This window comes from Athene cunicularia (genome assembly GCF_003259725.1).
Source record: "Athene cunicularia isolate RWA chromosome 5 unlocalized genomic scaffold, athCun1 chr5_part1, whole genome shotgun sequence".
Classification (NCBI taxonomy): Eukaryota; Metazoa; Chordata; class Aves; order Strigiformes; family Strigidae; genus Athene; species Athene cunicularia.
The window spans coordinates 6,023,612-6,051,352 of NW_020799101.1; the positions used below are offsets into that span (position 1 = coordinate 6,023,612).

Genomic DNA, 27,741 nt, shown 5'->3' on the forward strand with positions numbered 1-27,741 from the left:
CAGGTTTTTCATTGTGGGTTCAGGCTCACTGCCTCACCAGATCACCATCTTTGGGACCAGGTTAGCGCTTGGTGCCTGGAATGAGCAGAGTGGGCAAAAGCTGATCACTTTGCCACATTTGCTGGATTTTGTTGTGGGATTGATGAAACACAGGCAGGGACCACGTCTCCCCGAAGGAGAGGTTTCTCTTTGACACCAGGTTGATTTTCTGCCCAGGGGAGCTCTCTGCCTGCATTTCCAAGATCTGCAGCAGTGGGGTGGCTCCTGGTGGGTGCAGCTGCTTCAGCAGTCTGTTTTAAAATAAGCGGGTGCTTTTGGAGCCAATCTGCCACTTGCCCTAATTTCCTACACTTTGCTTTGCACAGGTGACCTGCCCTGGAGAGCCAGACCAGGTGTCTCCCCTATCCCCTTAGTGCCTCTCCCCTCTACCACAGCTTTATAAACTGCCATCCACATCTAGAGCTCCTCAGATTAATAAGAAATTCCCCTGTTGGCTCTTCTGGGCTTTGAAAAAGGCCCCAGGGGCTCCAACTGAATGGATGTGCAGCCAAATTAAGGTGAGAAACAAGTCTGACACCTTGCAAAAATGCCTGAGGTGCAGGAAGGTGTCCCTGGAGGCTCAGAATCCCCTGGGGACAAACTGTTGTCCCAAAGGGAAACCTCTGTGGGAAACAGACACTCTGCGACCGTTTTGTTGCAATTTATTTTTCTTGTTTTGACTTTGGGGAAAAAAAAATAATCTGCCTTTTCTAAGTGAAAAGTGTGAATCTCAGGAAATATTAAAGCCAGTTTGCTTTCTATGGTTTATGTTCCTTCCCCATCAAATTCAGGTAGGATGGCAACAGGCTGGAAAGCCTGAAAACCAAATTCTTCAGTAGCAATTCATATTTGTGCGAGCACGTGCCCTTATCTAGTACTGAGCCTGACAAGACTAGTTTTATTTTAACAAACCTGTATCGTAAATTTGATCAGATGGCAGTTCGTAGTAGTACCAGCTGAAACCTGTACTGGTAGAATTATTGCTGAGTATAAGCAGAATAGGAAAGCACACACAGAAAGCTGGAATCTTTCCTCAGCTTGAAGAAACAATGGGAAGTTTGGCAGAAAATCTGGAACTATGTCCTTTTTTAAAAAGTCTGGAGTTTTCAGGACCACAGGAAGAAGAGGGGGAAGGTCCCCGTCCTATACCCTGGATTTTCAATCAATTTGTTCTTAATTCTTTCTCTGAACATATAGGACAACTTGGGCTTTTCTGACAGGATGTCTAGGTACTGAAGATAACCACAACTGTGCTTAAAATAATGGATTTTCTGGCCGAGCACTGGGATAAAGAGCCGAGGAAGAAACAGTATCCCCAACATGCAGGACCTCAGCCCAGATAGGTATTGGCAAAAGAAACTCCTGTTTCAAAAAAGAGGAAAGCTGACTATCTCCTTTCCAGCTGACAACTCAGCTGATGAGTCTATCGGCTCATCAAAAAGCCTCTTGCCTGCTCTTTATTTATGATTATCATGGCATCTGTGCAAAATTTGGTGTTTTTCACAGCTTTGATTTTCACACTTCAGTTTTTCTGGTGGGGGCACGAATGCCTTCACATTCTAAGCACCTTCCTAGTAGACTTGAATTCATAGAGAAACAGGCCAGAGATTGAAAACTGTTAGACTGCAGCTGATAGTTAGATGTGATACTTTCCATCAGAAGATCCAGCAATTTTTTTTTTTTTTTTTTTTTTTTTTTTTTTTTTCCTTTAGAGCTTTTCGAGTCCAGCCTGCTTCAGATAGGAATTTTGCTGTGTGTCTCTGGTCAGGTCAGACGCTTCGGAGATGGGGCACTAATTATGTGCTGCTGGTCTCTTCAGCCCCCAGCTTGTGACCCCCTTCTGCCAAACACAAGGGTGAGGCTCTCGTGATTGCAGATGCAGTCAAAGGGGACCTGTACTATGACCAAGTAAAGTGCTATGGAAATAAGTACTCTGAAAAAAAATCAAGCCTTCAGCTTTCTCAAATTAGCAGATGCTTTTAACAATGTTGACCTTCCTACCCCTGCAGTTCTGTTCCCCGTCTCTGAAAATGGGGATAATAGTATCATTTTGTGGCACAGAACTCTGCGGAAGATATCCCCATTAGTGCTGGTGAGGTTTTCAATCTCAAAGAGAGAGCACTTCACAGGGAAGCGCAATCCAGGGTTTGAAAGATATGCAAGCGAATGCAGACGGGAGGCTGTGTGATGAACAGGGACAGAAATATGCAACAACCGTCTTGTCTGGGGATGTGGATCACTCTGTACAGAGCAAAGCAGGGTCTGGTGGAGGGCGGAGCAACGGGTCTGTGATCACATCTGCCTAGACCACATAGTAACATATGCAGAGGAGACCGAGTCAGTGTATGGCACTGCGTAAGTGTGTGTGTGCGCAGCAAACGTGCGGCATCTAATCTTAAATTAACTGCTAGGGTGAGGCTGTGATTTCTAACGGTGAGATTCACAGGCGTGAGTGTGAAGTTGAGGATGACTGTGAAATATATATTTATAGAAAAATAAATAAGGGATTTTTCTAATACTGCTACAGAAAGATCCTCTGATGCCATGAAAGTTATGAAAACAGCAGAAAAATTACCCGCAGTAGCAACAGACTCTTAGGGCATCACACTGTCGCACAGGCAGGCTCCCAGGCATTTCTGAATGACAATAACCAGGGCTGCTGAGGCAGGCCTCAAAGGCTGGGGATGTTACCAGGCACCAAAATCCTTCCAGGGTGTCCACCCGCCTGTCTGAACCAGGAGACCCTCCTGTGCTGGCTGTGCGCTGCAGTCTGCCTGGGTCTGGGGTCTCCACCACTTCCTACTTGCCTCTGCCCCTGGCTGCCCTTTAGCCAGGACCTGCTCAGTGTTAAGGTGGTATTTGTTGTTTTTGCAGCCAGATCTCTTCAGAGATGGGATTTAAAAGGCAGAGAAATGTCTGTGTTGCGCAGCTGGTGGGGTGGTAACCTCTGGCTGGGGCAGCTGGGGCTGAGAGAGGGTTGTAAACCTTTGATATCTAATTCCTTCTGCATCAGACTTCTGGGGTGGAACAGCAAGATTTGCTTCTCACAGCTTATGTCTAGCTAACAACACTCTCCAAACTCTCTTCAACCCTGCCCACCAGCCAATTACAAGTGTCTCTTTATACATATTTTGTTTCCAGCTTGAGCATCCAAACTTTATCCTGCTCATGTTCACTCATTTGAAGATTGAATCCTCTATATCCTCTATTTACTCCGTTTTCTTTCAGGCAGGCCTGATCGCTGCTTGAAATATTCCCATTACGTCCAACTGATCAAGATTTTTCACAGTGGAGCACAGTGCATTCACCTGGAGTGTATCCACCTAATTTCAGCAATGCTGTGTTATTTGCTTGGGAAGCTATGACCTTGAAGGCTTTATATTTAATTTATTTCAACATTCCAGTCATAGAGATGTTTGCTCTGATTAGACCCAGTAAATTACCCTCTACAGATGAATTATCAGGGGATTGTTCTTTTTTTTTTTTTTTTTTTTTTTCCCTGCCCATTCTCAAACTACTCAGAATGAGCCCAGGTCTCTAGCTGTGTCTGTCTGGATAGCTTAGATGACTCCTTTTCCCTAGCACAGGTCTCTAAACAGTTTACAGTGAGTTTTCCTGAATGACTCATGGCTCATCATGTACGTGCCATTTACGGTGTCACCCAGGCAGCTAATTCGATCAGCAAAACTTTTCAATAATTAAAAAAAATCACAAATTACTTGCAGTTTTGGCCAGTGATTAGCAAATAGGTGGCAGATCCATGGGGATATTCAGATCTACACCCCAAATAAGACATAAGCAGCCCTTCTTTTAGCATACTGGGAAGGAGAGGATCTTTCTTATCAGTTCAGGAAAGCAGACATACAAATAATGAAAGAATAACAGAAGGTCTGAATGAAAGTCCACAGATGCTGGCTTTCTAGAATTAAGTGTCTTGATTTATATAGTCTGCTATTGCAGTGACCTTGGCTTCTCTAGATGAATAATAGTGCTTGCAGAAATGTTCGGTATTCTGGTAATAGAAAAATGGGAATTTGGGCTTGGTACATGAACCTCGGACACACTGACCAGACAGAAGGAGGGTTGAACCAAATCTTTAACATTTTTTCTGATTCTATATGAGCAAGAGTTGTGCTTTTTCTGCAACCAGAGATATAGCAAGTACTTGCAAGCAGTTGAGTTACAGAAGCTTAATTCTTTATCACTTTTGCCCCAGCAAGAAGCTTTGTGCCACTCTGAGCCAAATGCAAATGTAAAGTAAAGCATATTAGCTCCAGTCACCCTGCAGGGACATTTTGTTTTGCATTTGCAGGAAGCTAAAAGCCTGCACATGGGTAGTCACCATAGCTGACTTGTTAGCAGTAACTTTTGCTGAGCTTTCCTAATTTGGTCACCTGCAGCTACATGAATATATCCTTAGGGAAGAGATGGTTATATTAGCATTTAGAATTTAGAAAAGGGCTTTTTCCAGAATGACTCAAAGATTAAAAATAAGGATATAGATGCACCCTTCTGTAGGTGTTTTCTTCTCCTTGGGGGACATCTTTTCTTTAAGCTGGAGCTGTAGCATGTGCAGAGGCCAGGTTTAAGCCAGCGTGCTCATGATTCCCAGCAGAGCAGTCAAAGAGCCTGTTAGGACAAGCGTTCACCCTGCAAGATCCAGGGCTGTGCTACCTTACCTATGACCGGCCCAGGTTCCTGCAGGCTCCTCAGCTTCACCTCCCATCTGGAACAGTGATGAATATTGCCTGCTCTGCTGCGCCCCTGTGCTGGCATGCTTCCAGCACTGGGCTTGGGGACTCCATCGGGAGCTTATTGCATTCTCAGACCAAGCTATCTTTACAAAAAGCGTTATCTGCTAATATCTCTGCAGCTCCATGAGAAGGTATTTCCCCCACAAACTCATTTTCTAGTTTCGATGAGGTTGGAAGTGATGGGAGCTGGTGGCTCTGGGTACCCTGACATTTGTTTCCTTGCAGTGATTTGGATTAATGCTTCCTAACTCTGGGGGAAGGAGAGCTGGATTTTTTTTTGTTGTTTTTATACCGAGGACTGGAAATTGTGATTTAATCCTTGAACTGTGTAAATAAAATCCTAAATGCAGAATTACTGGAAAAGGCACAGGGGCTACTTCAGCCAGGAAACAGATTCATCAAATGTTTTTTGGATCAAAACTGCTCAAAGAGTATTTTACACTTTTAATATAAAAAAAAAAAAAGGCAAAAAGTGTTGCAATAAATGAGGATACATAGTTATTTGAACTCTAGCATAAAATGCTAACATAACATTTTCTTGCACCATTAGCTCTGTTTCTTTGGGGTATGTATAGCTACAGGCAATTCAGAGCTTTGGCAGGTCAGGGTAACATTTGCTTAAAACATGTTTAAGCCTGGGCTCCAGTGACCTCACTAACCAAATAGATGAAGCTAAAAATAAATGTGAGATGTTGTAGACACACAGGAGCCCCTGTTCCCCCAACTGTTTGCAAAAGGAAGAGACTGATTCTCCTGGTCGCAGTTTGTCATTGGAGATAAGAGCTCACATCAGACAGTTTGGGTGGGGGGTCCTTTGGTCTCATTTTCTCAGACAGCAAATACTGCATAGAGATCCTCCAGAAATCCCCCCTGCTCTCTGCATTCCCATTCCCCAAATACTTCAGACCCTTACAATTTTATGGCTAGATAATGAGGCCAGGCCAAATCTGTCATCTGATCTCTTTGCTAACGTAGCAGACAGAGTTTTCCAATCCCAGTTTAAGCCGATTTTACTTAACTGTGACCTCTGCAGCTGATGAGAACTGAAACAAAACTTCTTCAGTTCAGGTCCTAGGTTTCGGACAATGTCTGACTGCTACTCTCTACAGGCCCATTTGAAAATCCATAGAAGTGGCGAGTCAAGATAGTTTAGAGTAACTAATTATCTTAAGCAAATAATTAGGCTCAGCTGCAGAAGTGGAACTTTATATTCACAAACAATTTGAGAATCAAACGGAGCTGGTACAGAAAGATTACAATAGACGACAGGCAGTTGTCAGTTTTCCCACGTAACATGGACACAGAATGGCTTCAACAGAGGTTTGGATGTGCTGTGAAGATGGTTGTCCACGAGTTTGGATGAGTCTGATTCTTTTGAAGCTACAGGAAGCAGAAGCGAGTGATGGTAACCGATCCTGTTTACTTTGTGTTGACACAGCTCCGATTGACAGAGTTGACTCCTTTTGTCTTCACCCCAAAATGAGACTGAGGCACGTTTCTTTCAGCCAGTGGAGCGTTAAGAGACTTTACAGTGGCTCATGCAGGCAGACACAGGGTACCCGCAGCACCAAAGGTGTAACTACGACACCTAAGGAGTCTGGAAGTCTCGTTTGCAACCAGCCGCACCATGACAGTAACACTGGCATGGGTCTCTACAGCCGATGTTCCTTCCCCTCTTAATTAGACGTGGCTTTATAATAGTGAGGCTGTCAGAGCCAAAGGGATCTGGGTCCCGTGGGCTGGGCAGGGAGACTGGCCATCCCCACTGTTCCCCAGACTGAGGCGATTTCCTGCTTTTTGTATTTGGAAGGGAGCTGGGATGGGGGGAGGCAGGGTTCTTTAGGGGATATTTTAAATTATTTTTCCTGCTGGCAGAAAAGCTTCCAGAATGAGACCTGACCTTTTGCATGCCGTGGCACCAGCTCCCAGAGAGGCCCGTTGAATTCCTCCCTAATGAGGAAGAACTTTTTTTTTGCACTGTGGCTGAGTTCACCGAGAATAGCCCAGTTTTCCTGCTGATCAGCTGGAAAACCTCCTCTCTCGGGGCTCACATGAGCTCCTCTGGCCAACAGCTCATCCCATCCACCTCATGCATGGGAAGCCCACTGCATGCCAGCCTATGGGACTTTCTGCCCAGGAATGGCTTGGTCTCTTCAGCATTTCTTCCCCAGGTGACCCCAAGGACCTCCACAGCTGCCAGTCAACTCGGGGGGGGGCAGGAGCTCTGACTAAACCCCAAAGCCCCTGGGTAAATCTGATCTGCCTCTACTATTTCTTAAAAGAGCCTCACAGCCCCAGCTAGTCCCAACGGAGGGAGAGTTTGGGGAGTGCAGACAGCTCTTTTCCTCCAGGAAAGGCAGAGATGTCTCCTCCACTGATTGTTCCCTGCTCTGTGCCCCAGTCCCCACTTTATACAGTCAATTCCCTTTGTTCTCCACTGTAGCCAACCTCCCCTCATCTCTCCATCCCTCTTTCCTTGCCCTGGACCTGGTAGCTGTTGAGGAAGATGAAGGAAAACTGCACACTGCAGCAAAAGGGATAAAAATGTTTTTTCTTCTTTGCTCTTTTTCACCCTCTGTTCTCCTATGATCATCTCCAGTGAAGTTTGCAGGCTAACTCCAGTGTCAGCTCAGCTCTGTGCAAATTTGTAATATATGTATATAAAGAAAACCCAAAACTTTGTCCCTTTTTGTAAAAAAAAAAAAAAAAAAAAAAAAAAAAAAAGAAGAAGGAAAAAAAGACTACTAGGAATGTGTCAGCTGTAACAGCTGCAACAAAGGGAAGGGGAAGCAGTTGGAGCTGGAGTGTGAAGGATGAAAAGTTTCCACCAGGGATACCCTGGGATGCAGGCAAAGTGAAAAGGGAGAGAAAAGAGCTGAGGACATGTGACAAACAGGAGATGGGAGAGGAGGTTCAGTCTCCCATTTGCTCCCTGCTGGTGGGGCTCGGCAAGGACAGGCTGGAGTTTGAGATTTACACTTAAAACTTTGCTTCCTTGGCCTTGAGCGCCATTGCTGCTTTTGGCCAAATCACTGAGCCTGGCTGCATCTTGTCTGCAAGAGGGTATTCACTGCATGGAACTGTACACAAATAACTGCATTCACAGCCCCAAAGGGCCTGAGCACAGCAGCACCAGGGACTGAATGAATGCACAGCCGAGATCCACCATGCACCCTTTTCTTTGCCCTGTTTGTGAATCACGAGGGTGAACCGTGTTTGTTAAGTCGCAACACCTCTGAGGGGGCTGACACGTTTCACCAAGCAGGTACAAATAATTGCTTTACGCTGCACAAAGGAAGCCGAGGGCTGTTAAAATGTTTGCGGTGACACTGTGCCAGGCTCTGTGATGGGAATTCACCTTCATGTAATTAATTCTGAGGCTCTGTCACTGAATCTAGTTGTCCTCAGATAAAGCCAGTGTTAAATAGGCTCAAAAACTTGCCATGTCAGTTCGCTTTGTGCTTGAGAGGAGACATGTACCTCGGGGTAGGGGGAAGGGAGGGAAGGCAAATATGCTGATGACTGAGACACACTAAGATATGCTGGTAATGGGGCCAGCCAAGAGCCAGAGAGGGAATAAATAAACATAATTTGCTAGTGACAGTCTGTCTGGCATTGTACTGTGTTCTGCTAAGATTTCTTTTTTTAAAGGATGCAGTAATATAGTGAAAGCAATACAGTGAAAGGGCTCTGGTGTTATCGATTATCTTTGATCCATAAATTGCTGCTGAGTTCCTTGAAAATGCATGAGCCATGCAGGATAGACTGGGGCCAGATCTGGACTGATGCACGGGTCTCGATGGTACTAGCACCACAAAATGTGATTTTAAAGCCAACTTGAGTGGCAATGCCCTGTGGTGGGGCTCGGCTGGCTGTAAAGCTAATGAAACTGGCTCTACTCAAGCCCTTCAGGGTCCTCCTACAGTTTAGGGACACCGTGTTGGGCTGCAGTGACAAGGAAGCCTGTTTAAAGTGTCTCAGGATGGGTGTGAAGTAAGCCCCGTGGAGATGACGTGCTGAGCTGGGAGCTGGAGGGGGAGTAGAGACAACCCAAACTGGTGGCTAGCAGAGCATAACGCAACACGTCCCGTCATGAACCATCATGTGTGCTGGGCTCCTTCAGTCTCCTAATGCACCCTTTCTGTCGCACATTTGCACTTGGTTTTAGGTGAGTTACCACAACCATATGTGGGGTGCAAGCCCTTGGGCTATGGAAAATATGTGAGTTGAAACCTTATCCCTTGTGATTCCTCCTCTATGGGAGGTTTCTTTGCAATCTCAGGTTGGACAGCGTTATCAGAAATGCTTATTCCCACAGACAAATTTGAGCATCTGAGCTCTGTTTGGAGGAAATCTGACCAGATCTTTTTCTGAGCAGTGAAACATTTCATAGGGCCCTAACCTCTAGCGATGTAAAAATATTCATCTCATCTGTGCAATGCTTGCAGGCCTGACATCTCAAAACATTGTTATGTCGCAGCATTGCAAGCGCTGTTGCATGTCTCTGAATGCACAGCTTAGATCCCTCAGACACAAATTTCCTATAGCTGTTATGTCACTGGAACCGTGAGCAGGGCTGGTAGCGAAGAGCGGACTCATGCAAGGATCTTTCTGTGTAGAATCAGGCTTCCACAGAGCCTGGAACTGGCAAATGCATTGCAACTCTTTCCTGCCTTTGCCTGATGGACCTCCAGACAAACACATTCTCAGCCTCTAGTGATTCAGGATGGACATTTTATTGCATTAGGGATCAGTTGTGGTCAGATTTGGCAAAGCCAATGACATCTTGTCAGCTGTCAGATGTTTAGTCTTCAAAGAGGCATGTAAGGAACAGAGTATACCCTTCTTATTGCAGAAGGGAAACAGCTTATTTTAAGAATCTGGCCTTGCAATGATGTCCAGAGTGCTCCAAGTCTGATCAGGGAAGTCATTTGCTTTTCTTTGGACCATCACTGCTTCCTCATGGGTCTTTATGGGTAGCACACTTGCTAAGCTCTTTCTCACAGCACCAGCTCCTTTTGCAGTTGGTGCTGGAGCTCTCCTGACTTATCCTCCCACTGAAGTCTGTATCCACCTGGCTCCAAGTCAGTGACATGTTGCCCATCCAAACTGCCACTGTTTCTTCAGGATCAAGCCATACGTGCTGGTCTTCAAGGGCTTGGATCTGAATCCTAGAAATGTCCATGGAGAAATTCCTGTTTGTTTCAGCTTTGGACCTGGTGCCAAGTTCTCAGCACTGTACTGAGTACAAGCCAGCATCCTGCTGGAGGCAATATCTGATGCAGCACCATGTCACCTCTTTGCATTCCCTGTCTTCAGCTTTTAAAACCCAGAATTTCAGTCATCTCCCTATGGTTATTCAAGAACACAAGATGGAAAGACCCTTCCTTGAATCATCAAGGCTAATTCCCTGCTCCCTTGGGCAACCATGCTGCTCAAATCCTTGCCTAAACCTCAGTTTTGGTAGTAATTAAACTGTTTGACCCTTTAAACCACGGATAGTCTCTCATGCATGTTGCATTCTTTTTCTGTCCAACATGCAAGTGTGTTGTAGAGTCTTTTCGAGCAGAGCTTGGCTGCTGTCATTATCAGCTCACACCTTCTACTCCCACCCCATCTGTGCCTGGCTCTATTTTCATGCATAATACATCGATCATCTGCAGCCTGGTGGGGGGGAAATCATCACTTCAAGTCACTTGTCTGAATTCAAGCCACATCTGAGCTGTATCCTTTGCCGAATCCCGTATCTATAGTCTGATGGAGTGGGGAGGTGGCAGGGAGGGGAAGCCAGCCAGAAGATCTCAGGCTCCTCCTGTCTGCAAGGACTCCAAAGAAAATATTGCTTACATTTATAGGCCTTTGAGAGCCTTATGGGTCACAGTCAAAGCTGGTGGAAATCCATGCAAGACTGATGCACCCTTGCGGCAATGCCAGCTGACACTAGGCAAGGGATAAGGGCCACGTGTGTTTGCATATCTTGGCTTTCTGCAACTCAAAGGATCAGGCTCTCCTCTTCTGCAGATTGTTTGTGACCCCATGAATGTTTACCAATTTTCAAGCGTACTACTCCTGATTTATACCAACATTGCTGGGAAGAGCGTTGGTATTTCATTCTGGAAGACAGATCTTCAAAGAGTAATGTACACTTAACAAACTTGATTTTGAAGTCTCTCAGGAAGGCTTTGAAAACAAATGCTCAAATTCCAGAGTCAGTAGAAAGTCCTTGGTTCCTAGTGGTGAAAGCTTCCTACCAGAATTATTCCCAGAGGAAGTATAGACTTTGCATTTTGCCTCATCTAAATGCATTAGGAGGAGTATTAGATTTCACATGTGCTGCATGTTGATGTAATTCTCCTGACATGTCTGTTTGCACCATTATGAAATAAGGGATTTCCTTTCCCTTTCTTTCCACATTTGCCCTGCTCTCTAGGGATCTCAAGGATATGATCCATTGGCATACAAGGATTATGCCTTTTACACAGAGGACTTAAAAAAAGCTTCGTCATTGTGCTAACAGAGGTCTGGAACAACATCCCGCACTAGCAGTGTTTGACTTAACTGACAACCTATGACTGGAAGAGATACATTAATCTTCTGTGACACGATCCCTCCAGTCACCCCTGGCCCTGCTCAGACTTTGCTATGTGCAGCTCTGATCTTAGGATGAACGCTTTGGAGCAGGAGGATCTTGCGGGTCTTTTCATGATAAAAAAACACAAACACCGCTGTGCCCTACAAGAGTTGGGGGATCTGGAATCTCCTTCATTAATTTTTTGTTTTGATCTGGTGTTAGGGGGAGTATGTGTTTAAATAAACAGCTCCTCAATCTCCCCCCAGTTATCTGCAGGTGCAAGGTTAGGCTGGCGATTGATCCCTGAGACCCTGCACATCCCTCCTCCGCAGCCTGTGAAAGGGTGATCAGCGCTCTCTGTTGGGTCTCACACCTCTGCTGCCCCAAAGCTTGGCATCAGGGGCCACGCTGCGGTATTTATGACTTTATTCTGCATCACAGCTCCACCCTGTGTCAGAAACAATGTAAATGCCTGATTTGAGCAGAATCTGGGGCCTTTTCCTTCCCAATAAATTTTGAATGCATTTAAATCTGGTGGGCTGTAAGGAGAGAACAGAGTTAAGGGGAAGAAGAAACAGAGATGGATTTTTTTTAAGTGTTTTGTCGTTTATTTGTTTGTTTATTTGTTTTACTAATAAATTTACATTGCTCGAAGAGTGGCACAAAATGAACTTAACAGGCTGAGGGGAATAGAGGAGACAACCAATTTCTTGACCAGTTAATGTCAACCTTAGTACATAGAGTTGAAGGCATGCTGCTTTCCTCTACTGGGGGACCCAGCCCATGCTTATGTTCTCAGATCCTTTATCCAGGGCAGATTGCTTTTTTTCTCAGCTCATCACTTGCATGGCACACAGGAATGTGTACTGGAAGAGATGAATATGCATTAAGGTTAGAAAAGAAACTGGAGGGCATGCCTTGCTTTTACCTTCATGAAAAGTTGTCAGCAAAGAGGATGTTATTCTTAAGACCAAAAGTTATATATGTGTATATATATATATGATGAGGTAGATATGTATGTAGGTGATGAACACCTACACACACAGAAGCCCACATGTGGTCCACATCAGTATAATGTGCATGTAAAATGCTTGTGTGCACAGCTACAAACTACATCCCTTGGTTTTGTCTGTGAACTGAGCACTTGTTTCAGGTGAATTGGAAACTCTCGTCTGTCTCTTTGTTCCAGGTAGTGGCAGGAGAGCGTTTCTGGAAGTCAGATCCTGCAGGTGGGGTTTTTCTGCACTTGCTTGGGTTGCTGCTGACATCTGGAGGCTATGTGGTGGCAGTGCAGATGCACAATTATAACATGGCTTTTTGCTCATCTTCATAGTTGCCCTTTGTGAGAAGCACCTTTTGGCTATCGGGCTATGCCAGGGTGATTTGACCCCGGGTCATGCCTAATTTTCTGGATATATTTGCTGAAATCCTGCTGCTGATTTGGGTAGCATTTAGCAGGTTTGCTCTGGTTCCCTCTGTTTGTGGCATCTGCTCATGATGTGGTCAATAGTTGGTGAGCCCAAACTTGAACCAGGCAGTTCTGGATACCAGACAATCAATGATCTGACCAAGTGTAAAAGTCAGGGAAAACTGAATTGGGCTTTCAGATGATGGCAAATGGACTTACTGTCTCAGCTGATGTACATCTAGAGCATCGCTGCTGTTCATAAGGGGAGTTCACCTGTAATGCCAGCTATCTTACACCACTGACTCCAAGAATGAGCTGCTATCCATAATCCCATAGAGAGGAGTTCTCTGCCTGTCCTCCTCCTCTGTGCCACCTCTCCTTGCCATGCTGTCACCACGTATGATGGGTTGAGCCTGGTGGTAGAGTGACAATGTTACTGTAACCCACTTTTCTGCTTTTTGGCATCAGTGAGGTAAGAGCGAGCTTTGGGGTTTTTAGCATGAGGTTGCCATTCTCTGCTTTTACCCACGAACCATTTTAACTGAGAAAACTCTGTGCCAAAGCAAGGCTCTTTATATGGAAATTTCCAGTCATTCTTTTAACTTCCTAGAAGTGTAGCTGAAAGGCACCCTGGCTGCTACACCAAAGCCCTACCCACTTTGGTATGGATTATTACTTTTTGTTACTACAGATACCAGTATGCAAATGGTCATGCATAAGAAATCGTGCTTCTTCCTTAACATTTGCATCCTAAGAGGATGTTTTCCACCTTCACTGGTCTGTTTGCCAAAGCAGGCTGAGTCCCCACAGAGGGTTTGCAGGATGATGACTGGGAAGTCTCATTTCCAAATCCCAGCCCTACAAATGAGCCACATTTGAGCAAAGACCCAGGGCAACTTATATTCAGGCTTTTGCTTAGAGACTTACTGCATGAAAGGAATAGACTTTTACAACCGCTGCTGGGAATTCCTCTTTTTGGTTTCCTCCTGGCAATTTTTGGCTATTTGGTATCACCAAATTGTGCTGCCACTGCTGCTATTACACTCAGCTTTTAAGCACTTTGTAGACCCTTGCTGCTGGGCCATGTTTCTCTAGGAGCTGCCCAAGCATTTCTGGGACTGCAGTGAGCTCTGCTACATCCATTCTTCATCCCCGCACCAACTTGAGAGCTGTAAGAAAGAAAGAAATAAGAAAAGGAAGAAGGGAATAAAATCTATTAAAAAAAAAAAAATGCCAGCGTTTCCGTTACACCAGACTTGCACAGTAGAGATGCTGAATAGCCCCTGCATGTTTTGTGAAGAGGCAGACTGCTTGAATAGGGAGAACTGGTGTCTAGCAATTGGAAGGTTCCTATGCCGGGCTTCTTGTGTCTTTCTCATTCTGAGCCAGTGTGTATTATATCTTGTGATGAATGTCTGCACTTTTTGAGACTAGACAGATGTCTGCTCAGGTTTCATCCTTGGTTTCTAGCAAATGTTTAAAGCCATTTTAAATTTAAGACCTTAACCTTGTTTGAAAAGCACTCAATGAACAGAACTGTGAATTCTGGTGGATTTTCAGCAAAAAATCTGACATGTTCTTTTCTGGTCTCGATGCATGATTTTCTCCATGCCTTGCTATGATGAATCATCCTTGACTTTGAGAAGCTGGATTCACCTTAAGCCACATTTGTTCTTTAAGAATATCAGCATCTTTCTGGCTAATCCCTCTCAAGGAAGCCATTAACTCAAATTGTAAGTTGTACCTCCCTTCATTTTTCAATGACGCATGCTTGTTATTATTATTGTTCTGCTTATCAGTATATCTGTCTTTCTGGCGATACATTATTTCATGCTTAGGCATCTCACCACAGAAGTACAGCTATGGTTTCCAACCACATATGTGAGAGTAATTGACAGAGAATTTTGGAAAGTCTTTATTCAGGAGACATGTCTCCTAAATCATGTAGAAACGGTAATTAAATGGATTCAATAATTACCCTAACTTCAACTCAGCAAAATGAGCCTTTCCAAACCTCTTGTAGAGAATTACCTTAATCAAGTCCAGAGCCCCTCGTGATAGAAAATGTTGAATTTTCTAAACGTGTTTGGGGCTGTTTGGGTTCATGTCCTGAGGTGGAGGTGAGGCCAGCTGTGAGGACAAAAAAGCATGGAAAAGGTTCTCTGGAGGGCAGCATTTTTGCTTCCTCCAACTTCTTAGTCCCAGAATAGCTAACTATTGACTTTGCTAGCATGGAACCAGCAACGTTGCCCCAGACTTGTCCTCAGACATACATGCCAAGGATCCCAGGGATCTCCTTTCCTTTCAGTGTGAGAGCTGGTATAAAATCTCGCAGGAAATCTTCAAGACCACTTTGAATCCTGATGGAATGGTACAAGGGGACTTGGTTGATACCAGAATCTGATTTTTTTGTTTCTTTGGTTACAATCGTGAGGGATGGAGAACAGGAGAGTGATTAGTTATGTCTGTTACACCAGTTCTGAGCTGGATCCCCAGTGCCTTTTGGTCATAAATCAGGCAAGAAACCACAAGTCCAAGTGTGACAGAGTGGAAAATAGCATGTGTGTGGCCCCTGTTTAGTAATTTCTGTAAAAAAAATTATCCCACTGGCTATATGATGTTACATTAACCAAGCTATTCCACTGCTTTGAGTACTTTCTCTGCTTCCAGAAAAAACGTAATCTCTCCAGATGAACTGGGTATTAACTGAAGGAGACCTCAAAAGTTCCCTAAATAATCCCATATACTAATTAAAGTCAGATCAAAGTGCAGCTTTTCCTATTCTCTCTGGAGGCAATTGAATTTCTGAGGGACTTCTTTCTGAGGGAAAGAGGATTCCTCATGGCATTTCCTTTTTCAAGGAAAGTTTCAAGTGCAGAAATGCACACTGTTTGCTAGCTGGCAACAAAGACGTGGGTGATATATGAGGAGCAGCCCAGACTGAATGCAGGAACATGCTGCTGCCATTTAATCCAAGATAATACATTTCATGATCATACTCCTGGAGTTTTTCAGCAACTGGTTTAACGTGCAGGAAAGTATTTGGCCTGCCTTGGAAATGTTTCCCATTTGAAAACAAGCTGCAGTGGGAGAGCTGGCAGTTGCACAGGAGGCTGCTCCATGAAAATTGCATTTCCCAGAGTGGTGCAGGGGCGCTGGGTCACAGCGAGGGCTTTTGAACAGCTCCAGGCTGTGCAGATCTGCCGATGGAGAACTCCTCTGCCTGGTCTCTGGAGGATTGCTGCTGCCTCGCCGCTTGGCAGAACAGGGAATTTGGCATGGATTTTAGTCCTGTTTTCTGTCCTTTGGTCAAGGAGAACATGCAGAAGAGCCAGAGCCTAGTTTACACTCATGATTTAAAAGTCTTGTGACCATTTTAAATCTCCAACTGTGGAGGAGAAGTTCTGTTCTCATTTTGCCGTCTATTCAGGATTATTTTTCTTAACCTCAGCAACTGCAGAACCACTAGTTGGGTCTAATTTATTAGAAAGCAATACCAGGACACCTGGTCCTGGTTGAGAGAGCACCAGACCATGTGTTTGCCAAAGGTCTTATGCATGAGCTCAGGTGATACACTTAATTTTCTCCAGGGGCCCTTACTATCTGCACAGAAAGCAACAGCTCCCCCTTTCAGGGGTAATGCGAGGACAAAATATGCTGCGGTTGTGCAGTGCTCAGAGGATGATAAAGCTGGAAGAGGCTGCTTGCTCCAGCCCTGGAGAGATTTGTTGCTGTGCCTAAGCCCTTCTGAAGACAGCTTTATTGTTCAGCGTAAGCATGAGGAACAATATCAAATCCAAAAAAGTTCCTCTCCCACCCTGGCTTGCAGCTTTCTTGGGCTTTTCCCTTGCCTTTCCCAGTGGAGAGGACCACACACCCTTTGATGCTGATGCTTTCTTCCATATATCTGCAGCTTCTATCTCCCCCCGGCTTCTGCTGCATGAAGGACTGCCTGCCCTTGAGGCTGCCACAGAGCCAGCCAGCTCATCCTGGCCCCAGAGCCTGCAGCCAAACCTGCCATTTCGCAGATTTTTTCTGGGCCATTCCCTTTCCCCGTGGGACAGACGGTGTGAATGTGTGCCTCAGTCCAATAGCAGACCTTCTGCAGGGGATGCTGGTGCATGGGGCGTGTGATACGAGCGTACCCCATCATCAGCACCGTGCGTGCTGCCAGTGAGGGTCCTTCGCATGATGGTTCGCTGACAGAAAGCTGTTGCATCCCCAGCTGACCTCCACAAAGCTGTTTTAGTGTGAGTACAAGGCAGGACCTCTGGCTGGATGAGTTTGGGGCCCCTATCCCCACCTTTTTCTTGAGAATGGGGCATGTCTTAGTCCTTGGTGAGCTCGTCTGCACTGCATAAAAACACGGGATGGCTTCCTCTGGTTCACACTGACAAAACTGCTGCTCTGGGATTTGCACCGGCCATGGCTGTACCAGCTACATCAGCTGAACTGCACAGTAGGAAGCAGAGTAAAACTGCCTGTACTTGGCAGAAATTCAGAGGGAGGGGGTCTGCAGCACACAGCTACGAGAGGGCACAGGAAGCAAAGCTGAGACCCTTCAAAAGGCCTCCCTGTGGGTATGAGGATTTATGAAAGGCTAATTTTCTTTCTCAGAGCAGTTACCTGAATTTCTCCTGAGAGCTTTTATGGGTTTTATGCTTGTGGATGTGTTTTCTCTGTTCCCAGGCTGGCATCTACAGCTGAAGGGACACCTCAGTTCTTGGTGTCTGAAGGAGGACAGCCCCATGACAGCCATTCCCAACTCACCTTTCCCACATCCCCTGGCCATGGGTGAGTTGTTCAGTCCCTCTGTGCCTTGTCTGGAGGGGCACATCCTTAGCTGGGGAGTGTGGCAAGAGGGAATTGGTTAAAAGGTGAATTGCCTGCACCTGCATTAGCTGCACAGGGCAGACTGACTTTTGGAAATGGAAAGTGCTTGATTTTCAAGGCTCACTGTTAAACACCCACCAGTGTGAAGGACAGAGAATTTGTCCTGTTCTGCTCAAAGAGCCACTGCCTGGCTCTGTGCTTGCTGTTCACGGTCAGAGCCCATGGGCCATGTCTCTTGCCCTTCCTGAAATGTCTAAACGAGCATCCTCGATTGCTCTGTGTTGCAATGGGACATTACCAGCTTGTTCCAGGGCCAGGTGTGTTATTTGTCATGACAGGGAGCAAGCTGGGACAGAGAGAACAAGTTATAGAAAAACCACCAGAGGTGTGTTGACTTCAAGATGTTCCTTGGAGTCTTTTCTTTCTCCCCAGCAATAGAGACAGCAAATCGACATGCCCAGAGGCCCTGCCTGACACCTTTGCGGCTGGGGAGTATCAAACACCAGGAACTGACCTGGTAGGAACTATGAGAGGCTGTGCAAAATGGCCATCACATCCTAAGACAGGACTGCTTCTCCCTAAACCAGCCCTGACAGTACCTCTGCTAGGTTGGGGATGGTGTTAATGCTCCTTGTTGGAAGGGCTGAGAAAAAAAGATGCCTGGAAAATAATAATGTGAGCCAATATTTGATGAGAGGGGAACACAGAGAGGTGAAGAGATCCCTCTCCAGGAATATCCAGCTGCTTTCTCTGTCTGGCTATGGTGTTGCCTTGTGATAGCAACAGGGTCGTGGCTTGCACAAGGACCACTGTGTCCTGTGATATCCCTGCCACCTCGCCCCAATTTTGGTCATTTCTTGTTCCTTCTGCCTCAGAAAGGTTTACTGTGGGTGAGTCATATTAGACAAGAAGTCAGCCTTGAGGGCAACACTGGAAAATAAGTTGGGGAGGGAAAGAAAGTACATATTTGGTCAGGTCTACATGCCATGTCTTGAACCAGCAGAGCTGTTATGGCAACAAGTGTGGTTTTGTTTGACTGAAATAGTTATGAGTTCAAGGTTGATTGCATCTTTATGGCCTAAAATTGCTTTATAGCTGTAATTTATTCTTCCTTTTATACAGGAATAGCTCTGGCAAGGGCTGGTCTCACTGTAACTAACACATGGAGGGTGAGCTGAGAACAATTATTCACTGTCTGACAAAATAGGAACTTGAGGATATCACAAAAACCTGTCGAGCACCATCAAAGGGAGGCAGTTCGTGTACTGAACCTATGGTCTGCCTCGCGTGGGTCCTGTGGGTGCTGATATGAGTTCGAAGTACAGAGACCCTACCTCTTGCTTGGGCAGCCTTTGAGGCACCAGCTACTGGAAGAGGGAGCGTGGGAGCATGGCAGAGCTGCCTCATTCTTACGCTGTTTGGAGGCATATGCTAGTAGGCACGGTCAGAGACAGGATATTGGACTAGACTGACTTTTAGTATCACCATATACACCCACGGGACTTTTCACCTCTATGACTGTGTCTACCACAGCTGCTTTGCCAGCACTTCAGGGTAGAGTTTTCACGCACTCTTGACACACACAAAGCACCCGACGCAGAGATTGAGCCTTTAAAAGGCCAGGATCTTCGCTCCGGGATGGCCTGCAAGCCTGGAGGAACATCTGAAACACCATGTCCAGATTTGACATCTTTTTTTACCTGATTGATGGTGAGGCTGCACCGTTTATACAACACTTGCACTTGGAAAGCTACCTTAGCACAGCATAACAGAGTAATTTTTAAATGTTGTTATAGCTCCTATGGAATATAAACATAGAAGGAAGGCTCTGATGCAGTGAGGACTCCTCCATTCAAACCATCTCTGCAGTTATAAAATGCTTATAGGATAAAATTATTATAAAATTTCAATTAAAGACATGGGTTTATATGTGTGTTCTTTAGAAATACCATCGGAAAGGTTTTTCAAAGCCACAGGGATAAAAGCTGAAATTGCCTTTATTCATCTTACCATAAAACAAGAAGAGGTAGAATTAATAATTTCTAACATGCTAACCTTTTTCTAACCCTGTCCATTAGATGCTTCTAGTGTCTTTGAACTGAGCCCAGGCCTTGTCCTTTAAACATATCTTTCAGATCATAATAGCTTATCCAATATGATGGCTCAAATCAGGCATCCGATCCAATATACCCTTATTTTTTCTTCCAAAGGTGCTATGCAGTGCCTCAGAAAAGCTTGTGCATGTCAGTTCCTGGAAGAGACACAATTTCTTGCAAGCAGCAAAGTCCAAGTAGAACCAGCAAGCTCTGCCATGCCCCTCCTCTGCATTTTTGTGGAAGCACCTTAAAAAAACCTTGCAGAAGAAGTGCACTTCTCAGGCTGTCAGCACAACCTAGCTGCAAATTGAGGAGCAAATGTCTTACCATTAGTATTCAGCTTTGTGTAACTGCAAGTCTTAAGTTCTGAAAGGTCATATCTTAGCAAAAGGTAGGAGAAATTTGACTTCCATGGGAATTTCTGTAGAATAATTCACTAGCAACTGTCCAATGAGGAATTCAGTTCTCATACGTTGTGGTAATAGGTTTGCTATTTAAAAAATCGTTTTTTTCATTTTTTGTGTGTTCAGAATCTGCTGCTAACGACTCCATTTCCCGCGTATCCCCTCCAGCACATGGCGGTAGTAGTTCTTCTTCTGGAATAAATTGAGCAGGCCAGCATCTTCTTTGTTGGCTTGCTTCATTGTCCTTACTCACCTTTCCAATTTGATGGAGATCTTTGACAATTATTTTTTCAGTATCTTCTAGTACAGTTGTCAATAAATTAAATAGGAGAGCAATCCATGCAAGGCCGAAAAGAATCCAAATGGCCACCAGTGTTCGGTAGTAGGAAAAGTAATTCCTGCCAGGTTGTTTACCTGCAGATAAGGGGAGAGAAAGCAGAAGAAAATTAAGGAGTTAAAATTGCTTTGCCTGGGTAAAGTGGGCCAGCCTAATGGACTCAGTAATGTATTTTGAGTATTTTAAAGGGACTTCTTCATTGTAGTGGAGTCTCTCACCTCCCCAGCATTAGGTTAAGGCTGGGAAAGTCTCTTCTTGTTGCAATAAACTGATATATGCTAGTACAAACATACTGGCTTGTCCAAAAGACATACTGGGATTGTGGTGAATTAGTAGCACAGAAGGATATTTTTTCCCCTTATAGCATACCAGTCCCAGTTCAACCTCTGCATCTACAGGTAAATGTAATGATGTGGGAAGCAGTGTAAAATTGTGCTGTATTACCTTGAAAATATAACCCAACTCCCCAAGCACAAAAAGTAAAACACAGTGGCCCACTATAACCACACGACTATCACTACCTAGGTTATGGTAATTCTGTGTATTTCTATAAAGAGTGATTATTACCTAATAAATATTTGCTTTAAATGTTAGGTACCCTTGATCACACAAAGAGAGTAGTTGCAACTCCTACTTCACTTTTGAACGGCTTCAGGATCTTCCTCCATTAAAAAACTAGGTGACTGATGAGAACCCACTGACATGTGCCAAGAACACAACCTTCTGTGTTGGAAATCTGTTGACCAAAGCTTATTTCATGCAGTCCAAACCTCTTAACATCATCCATTATTGCATGCCAACTTTTCTACATGGGTCATTTTGTTTGTTTCTTCAGACATCAGCAATCCACCACCAACATACAGAGAGCATTTTCTCCCACTGTACTCAGTCCCACACAAAGTTGCCATCATGGTACAGCTGGCATCTGCAGGAAAACTTGGTGATATTGCTTATTGAGTGCTGTAAGTCACAGTTAAGGATGGCTACATGGTAGATAACACAGCAATGTGCATGGACAGGGAGATCACCGAAAACCGGGTGGATCATTTCCCATTGTCAAGCTGTCCAGAAGGAGCCAGGATGCTGGCAACACTTTTCAAGTCCTGCAGTGCTCTGTGCTGCACAGATCAGTGTGCAGGATTTTTGTACCTCATCATGCAAGATCTTTGGAAACGGGGCAGGATGTCATCATGGATAGATATCCAACAGCAGTTTCTTTTTCTTCTGCAGGGGTTGAGTTGACAGAGGGGATTCCAGCCTTGCTACAAAGGATCTCCTTTTGTGCTCTTATCTGAAGTTCATGACGTGGGGTTAGCAAAGCAACTAGTAGTATCTTCCCAATGTTAACTCAAAACTGGACTTCAACAGGGCATAAATTCAGTTTACAGCCCAAGGGCAGTTTCACCCTAAAAGTATCACCTATGTGTCTATGTACTACAAACAGTTAAATCCAGACTCTGTCATCTTCCTAGGATGTCTCCCTACCCAAAACAGGCTTTATCTCATGCTTGAAGTACAACAGCTACAAAACAGTTTTGAATTACTAAAATGCAAATAAACTCAAACCTGTTCTGTTTCACTTGGCCAGAGAAAATCCATTTGTCATCTGTAAGCAGTTCTAAATGCATAATACTTAGAGCAGTCATGGATTCTTCTTCTTTCATTGTGAAGGTGTGAGGCACTAAACTTCTCATCATTTATCAGCGTTGTTCAAGGCTAATTGAAATAAATACTGCAGGGAAAAAATTTTCAGCTCCAGTTAAGTCATCCTAAAGAAGATGAAAACACAGAGTCAGGAGGCCTCTCTAATTGTAATTTTTAAACTGTATTTGTAAAATAATGTGGTTGCAGAGGAGGAAAGTGCTATGGAGGTATTCCACGTCACTGAAGTTCAAGGTGCTCTGTATCACACAGACCATGCTTATCAGTCCTACGGATGATTAGGAAAGAAATGCCTGTGCCCTATTGTCCTCCACTGCAGTGACAAAGATTGGCTCAGGCAGGAGAAAACAATGAGCAGAGGCCACGGGTGTGTGATACAGATTCCTTGCTGATGCCCAAGTTCTGTATTGTGTTCATGGCAGTACTGCTTAACCCCTGTTGGAGACAAAGAATCTTTCTCTGGATTATGTGAAAATAGGAGTTTCAGGGGATGCTGGTTTCCTGTGCTTTGTAACAAGAGGGAGCAGTTAGCTCGCAGAAATGTGGCCTAATCATCTCATGGCCATTGCATGAATTAACCATCAGTTAGGCTACAAGATCATTATGATCACTAAACTCATGCAAACAAGCAAGATGTCAACCGGATCATCAAAGCCCTATCCAGCCTCTTTAGCTGACTCAGAGAAATTAGGGTTGGCAGGGAACAGCAGACAGTATCTGGAAAAGCTCGTGGGTTCCCTCTGCCAGAGTTGTCAGCCTGATGTAAGAAATATTTCAAACGCACAGCAAGGCTGACAGCCAGCCCCCAAGACCCCCTGCCAGTCTCCAAGGCCTCTCTTGCATCTCTGCCAGTCTTGAGAACCTGGGGTTTGTTGTGTGGTGGATGTCTGACCCACCAGAAAGGGACGTGAGGCTTACAGATGCTCTGCAGGGACACGGCTGGTGCTCAGGTATCAGCTTCAGAGCTTCCTTCACATATCCCCACTGAAGAGAAGTTCAGGCTGGCAAGATGCTCTCAGGAGAGGTTGCTGTAGAGAAATCTTTGATTCTCCACAGAGTCCAGGTGTGCGATTGCTTCTTCTGTGGACACTGATTTGGCTCCTGGTGATCATTTTGGAGTTCCTCCAGAAGCTGATTCCATGGAGAGTACATTTTGGTCAGCAGATCCACAGAAGTGTTTCGAGAAGCACTCCAGCACACGGGAGTGTAGCTTAAACAGTTCATCTTCAGGGGAAATCCCAAGCTTTGGCTTGTGAAGATGGAGAGCCTCCAGTGATCATCGGAGACTTAAGAAGGCCACTTTCACATTGATAAGTATTTTTGAACTCCACTTCTCACAGAGTGAGTAGATTTCCCCACTTTCCTATGGCTGGGATTTCCACCTCTCAGTCTGTTGTGTAAAATCCTGTCTTCTGAAACACGACCACTTATTTCTTGACTCTACACTTTGAAACATAAATCTTAGATAGCAAATCTTAGATAGCAAACCTTAGAAAGCAGGAATACATGCCTTATTTTGTATGACTGTTGCAAATGGTTACCTTTTAGTATATGAAAATTCCTAGGCTTCTTGAATTCTCCCTCTATGCTTCCCCTTCCCTCCCCAAAAGAGTTGGCTTCTTTGCACCCCAAAGCACAACATTCCATTATATTTAGACAATTTTGTGCTTTTGTCAGCACATGCAATCCCAGAGAAATGAGTACTTCCCCCAGAACTGTACAAGGCAAAGACTAGTCAAAGACTGAGACAGAAGATTTGTCTCTACAGTACATTGGCAGCCTGTGCAGTCAACCCATGGTAATCACAGTCATAACCCTGGGGCTTTGCTGTGTCTCCTCTCTGAAATCAACCTTACCTACTACATAATCTCCAAAGCCAATGGTGCTGAGGGTGATAAATGCAAAGTAAATTCCTTCACTGTAGGACCAGCCCTCTGTTATCTGGAAGAAGACTGATGGCAAGCACAGGAAAACTAGGATCCCCGTTGCCAGGAAGAACAAAAGGGTCAGAAATTTGATCTTCTTCTGAAAAAGAAAGAGACCAATTCAATTGTAACCATGATCTGACACACAAGCAGGCCATAGATAAGGGTGGCTATTCAAAATGGGTGGCTGTCTAGGGCCTCTTCCTCTAAAGGTACCCTGCCCTTGCTGTGAAGCGTGGGGAAGCCATGTATTATGGGTGTTGCATGTCCACAGTAGCCCTGGGAGATGTACTCTTTTATTGGATTGTATCAACCTCCAGTAACCATGACCATAGGAGGAATTCCTATCCAATGACTTTTACTGGAGTCAGACTATTTCTACTTTTCACCAGACAACTTCACTTTTAGGTTTTAGGTATTCAGGTGTGACACCTAAAGAATATTCAAATTTGCCTTGGAAAATTGACTTTTTTAAAAAAAATATTTACACTATTTCTGACAGTATTATCTCCAAGAGTCTTGAAGGTTGACTGTTTCTTATTGCATCAGTGCCACAAATTGTCTCCTACCCCATGGATACCTTATTACAAGAAGACCTTTAACAAATGAGCTGATGAAGCACCTGGAGAGTGACTTTTGAACTATCCTACTTCCCAGCAGTCCTGAAGAAGCTTTGTCTGGAGAAAAAGACTTGTTATATATTAAGATTCATCAGTCAGACACACATATAGTTTATATATAGAATTTGTTAAGTCCAGACTGTCTGAAAATTAATGGCAACTCCTGGATAATTTTTAATGCATTTGTGCATGTGCTTGAGTCTACATCTCATTGTGTTGGGCTGGTGTGTGGCGGGGGGGGTTGGTAGCGGGTTAGGGGGCTACAGTGGTGGCTCCCATGAGAAGCTTCTCAAAAATCTCCCCCAGCTCCAAGCCAGACCCATCTCTGGCCAAGGCCAAGCCAATTAGCGATAGTGGCTGTGCCTCTGCAATAACGTATTTAAGAAGGGGAATATGGGATGAGGAGTTGGAGTTGTGAGGAACAGTTGTGAGGGAGACACCTATGCAAACACCGAGGTCAGTGGACGAAAGGAGGAGGAGGAGGAGGAGAAGTGGAGGGGGAGGTGTTTTTTTAAGATGTGGTTATACCTCTCACTGTCCTACTCTGATTGATTGTTAAATTAAGTGCTGTTGTTGTCTGAATTAAAGTTATATTATTCTTCTTCCCCTAATGCGTCTGTCTTTTGCCTGTGAACGTAAGAGGTGAGTCATCCCTCGTCCTGTCTTTGTCTTGATTCCTGAGCCTTTTGTTTTATTTTCTTCTTCCCGTTCCTGAGGGGGAAAAGAAGTGAGCAGCTGCGTGGTGCACAGTTGCCCTCTGGGCTCAAACCACGACACTCATAGAATCATAGAATGGTTTAGGTTGGATGGAACCTTAAAGATCACCTGGTTCCTATCCCCCCACCATGGGCACAGACAACTTCCACTAGATGAGGTTGCTCGAAGCCCTGTCCAACTCTGGGCAACCTGTTCCAGTATGTTGCCACCCTCACAATAAAGAACTTCTTCCTTATATCTAATCTAAATCTACCCTCTGTTTTTTAAAACCATTACCCCTCATCCTATCACTACAGGCCCTTGTAAAAAGTCCCTCCCCATCTTTCCTGCAGCCCCCTTTAAATACTGGAAGGCTGCTAGAAGGTGTCTCCAGACCCTTCTCTTCTCTAGGCTATATTTGATCAAGCCTTATATTCTATTTAAGTTCACCAGACACAGTGAGAAATTTAACCATTCGAAGAGGGTTGTCTGTAGTGTTCATACCTTGACCTGAAAGGGAATTACAGTAGGAGACACAGAAAAGCTATTTTCATTTCCTCAGTAGTGGTGAGAGAAGGGGAGGAGCTGCAGATAACTGGGGCCATGACCAGGCAAGACACATCCCATCTCTAGCACTTTACAGGTGCCTCCTCACCTCTCAGGAACTGGGCTCAAATGGACAACTTCAGCCTGAGGTTTCCTTTCTGTCAAAGTCAAGGGAGGAGAGGGCTCAAAGGCCTCCATCGTGAATAAAGAGGAGTGACACACTAGGCATTGAGTCAATGTCTATTGAAGCCCTTACAGCTCACCTATTTTTACAGCTTTTTACAGCTCACTTGCTTTCTGCTGCCTCAAGATGAGATGTTTAATCATCTCTCTCTCTGCTAGTTATAAAGGGAAACAGGTACTTCCCTCGAGTGTCACCTCTTGAGATAAGTGTCTAGAGAAGTGGGATGAGGTGCCCACTCTCTCCATTGATTGCTGAAGGGGGCTGGATGTCTGCCACTTCGATGAGTAGACAAAATGCATCTTCTCTGAATATCTCCTCTACGGCTGCCTTGTCAGCTCTGCAAGTGAATGTCTTTCCCTCTCCTAGTACAATGTCTAACACAGCATGAGAGAAAGGAGCATACAACTATGCCTGAGTAAGTAAAACTAATTACCTTTCTCATTCCTTTCTCGTACAGGAATTTCCCCAGCTTTTTGCACAGCAGTGACAGCATCTTACCGACACGGTGCAGAAAAACAATATTCAGAGGGATTCCAAACAGGGCAAAAAAGACACAGAAGATCTGGCCCCCAGCAGTTTTAGGACGTAGTGTGCCATAGCCTATGAAAAAAGATGGTTCAGAGGAGATATTCCAGACAACTGGAGCAGTCTACATTCACATCTACCCCAATCTGGTCTGCCTTTGACCCCAAAAGATGTGGCTAGCACTTCTCAGTCCACATGCACTCTTTTTTCTCTGAAGAGGGCAGTCAGCAGATGAAGCGATTCATCCTGCGTGTTATGGGGGATGCAGAGAGCACTGTGTGCTTCCAACCCAGCCTTAGTGGGAACGAAAGCACAGTCTAATAGCAGTTATGGAAAACACGCTCTGTTCTGTGATAAATACATGGAAAGACAGAGAACAGAAGTCGGGGGACCTGGAAGACATCAAGGCTGGAGTCCCAGGCTGTTTGCTGTGCTGGAATCTCTAGCTTCTAGTCCATCTGCTTGTGTGTTAGTGACCTCCCTGGCTAAACGCCAGTTAGTTGGCATGCCCAGATACTGGCTCCAGTCCTGGAGGCAGGGCAGTGTGCTTTAGACTAGAGGGTGCTCATTAGTGCAGACCTTACTGGTGTCTGATTTATTCATGACAGAGAGATATTAATTCTAAAGAGGATTTATCTCACTAGTGGAACAACAGCTGCAGAATTCCAGACATGTCCTTTAACGGACTGGAGACCGTTCCTCTTAGACCCATGAGGTACATTCCTGAGTGCAAGAGTCCTGTATTTTGTGTATGTCTTTACCAGTGGCCCCAAGAAAAGGCACTTTTCTGAGCACAGTTCATTTCATGGCATCCATTACTTGGAAAATGAAATGTTTTCTTTGGGGGGAAAAGACCAATAAAACAACTGACTTATTGGCTATTAGGCCCCCAAATGCTTAAGCTGTCTTGTGCTCCCTGTTGCAGAGATACTTAATCACAAACCTCGCAAATGAGTGGAAGTACCTGATGTACCTTCACAACAGACCTCTGTGGTGAGGGTGCAGAGAAACAGGCACAGTTGCACTTTTCCTGGGACAGCCTGTCTGCCTCACCAGGGAAACAAATTTGATGGGAAATGACTGATTTGTTTGGCAGAGAAGTGCTGCAATGAAAAAGCACAATAATACAAGTGGTGGCAAG

General features: G+C 44.8%; 1 protein-coding gene across 1 annotated transcript; it reads right to left on the reverse strand.

The window, feature by feature from the left end:
• Positions 1–13,403: 13,403 nt before the first annotated feature.
• LOC113480903 (potassium channel subfamily K member 16-like) lies at positions 13,404–26,673 on the reverse strand. The gene is made up of 4 exons (XM_026850112.1): positions 26,509–26,673; positions 23,961–24,129; positions 20,359–20,519; positions 13,404–13,941 (listed from the first exon to the last, which is right to left on the reverse strand). The coding sequence occupies exons 1-4, from the start codon at positions 26,566–26,568 to the stop codon at positions 13,906–13,908; spliced, it is 426 nt and encodes a 141-aa protein (XP_026705913.1). The 5' UTR covers positions 26,569–26,673; the 3' UTR covers positions 13,404–13,905.
• Between the last annotated feature and the right edge of the window lie 1,068 nt (positions 26,674–27,741).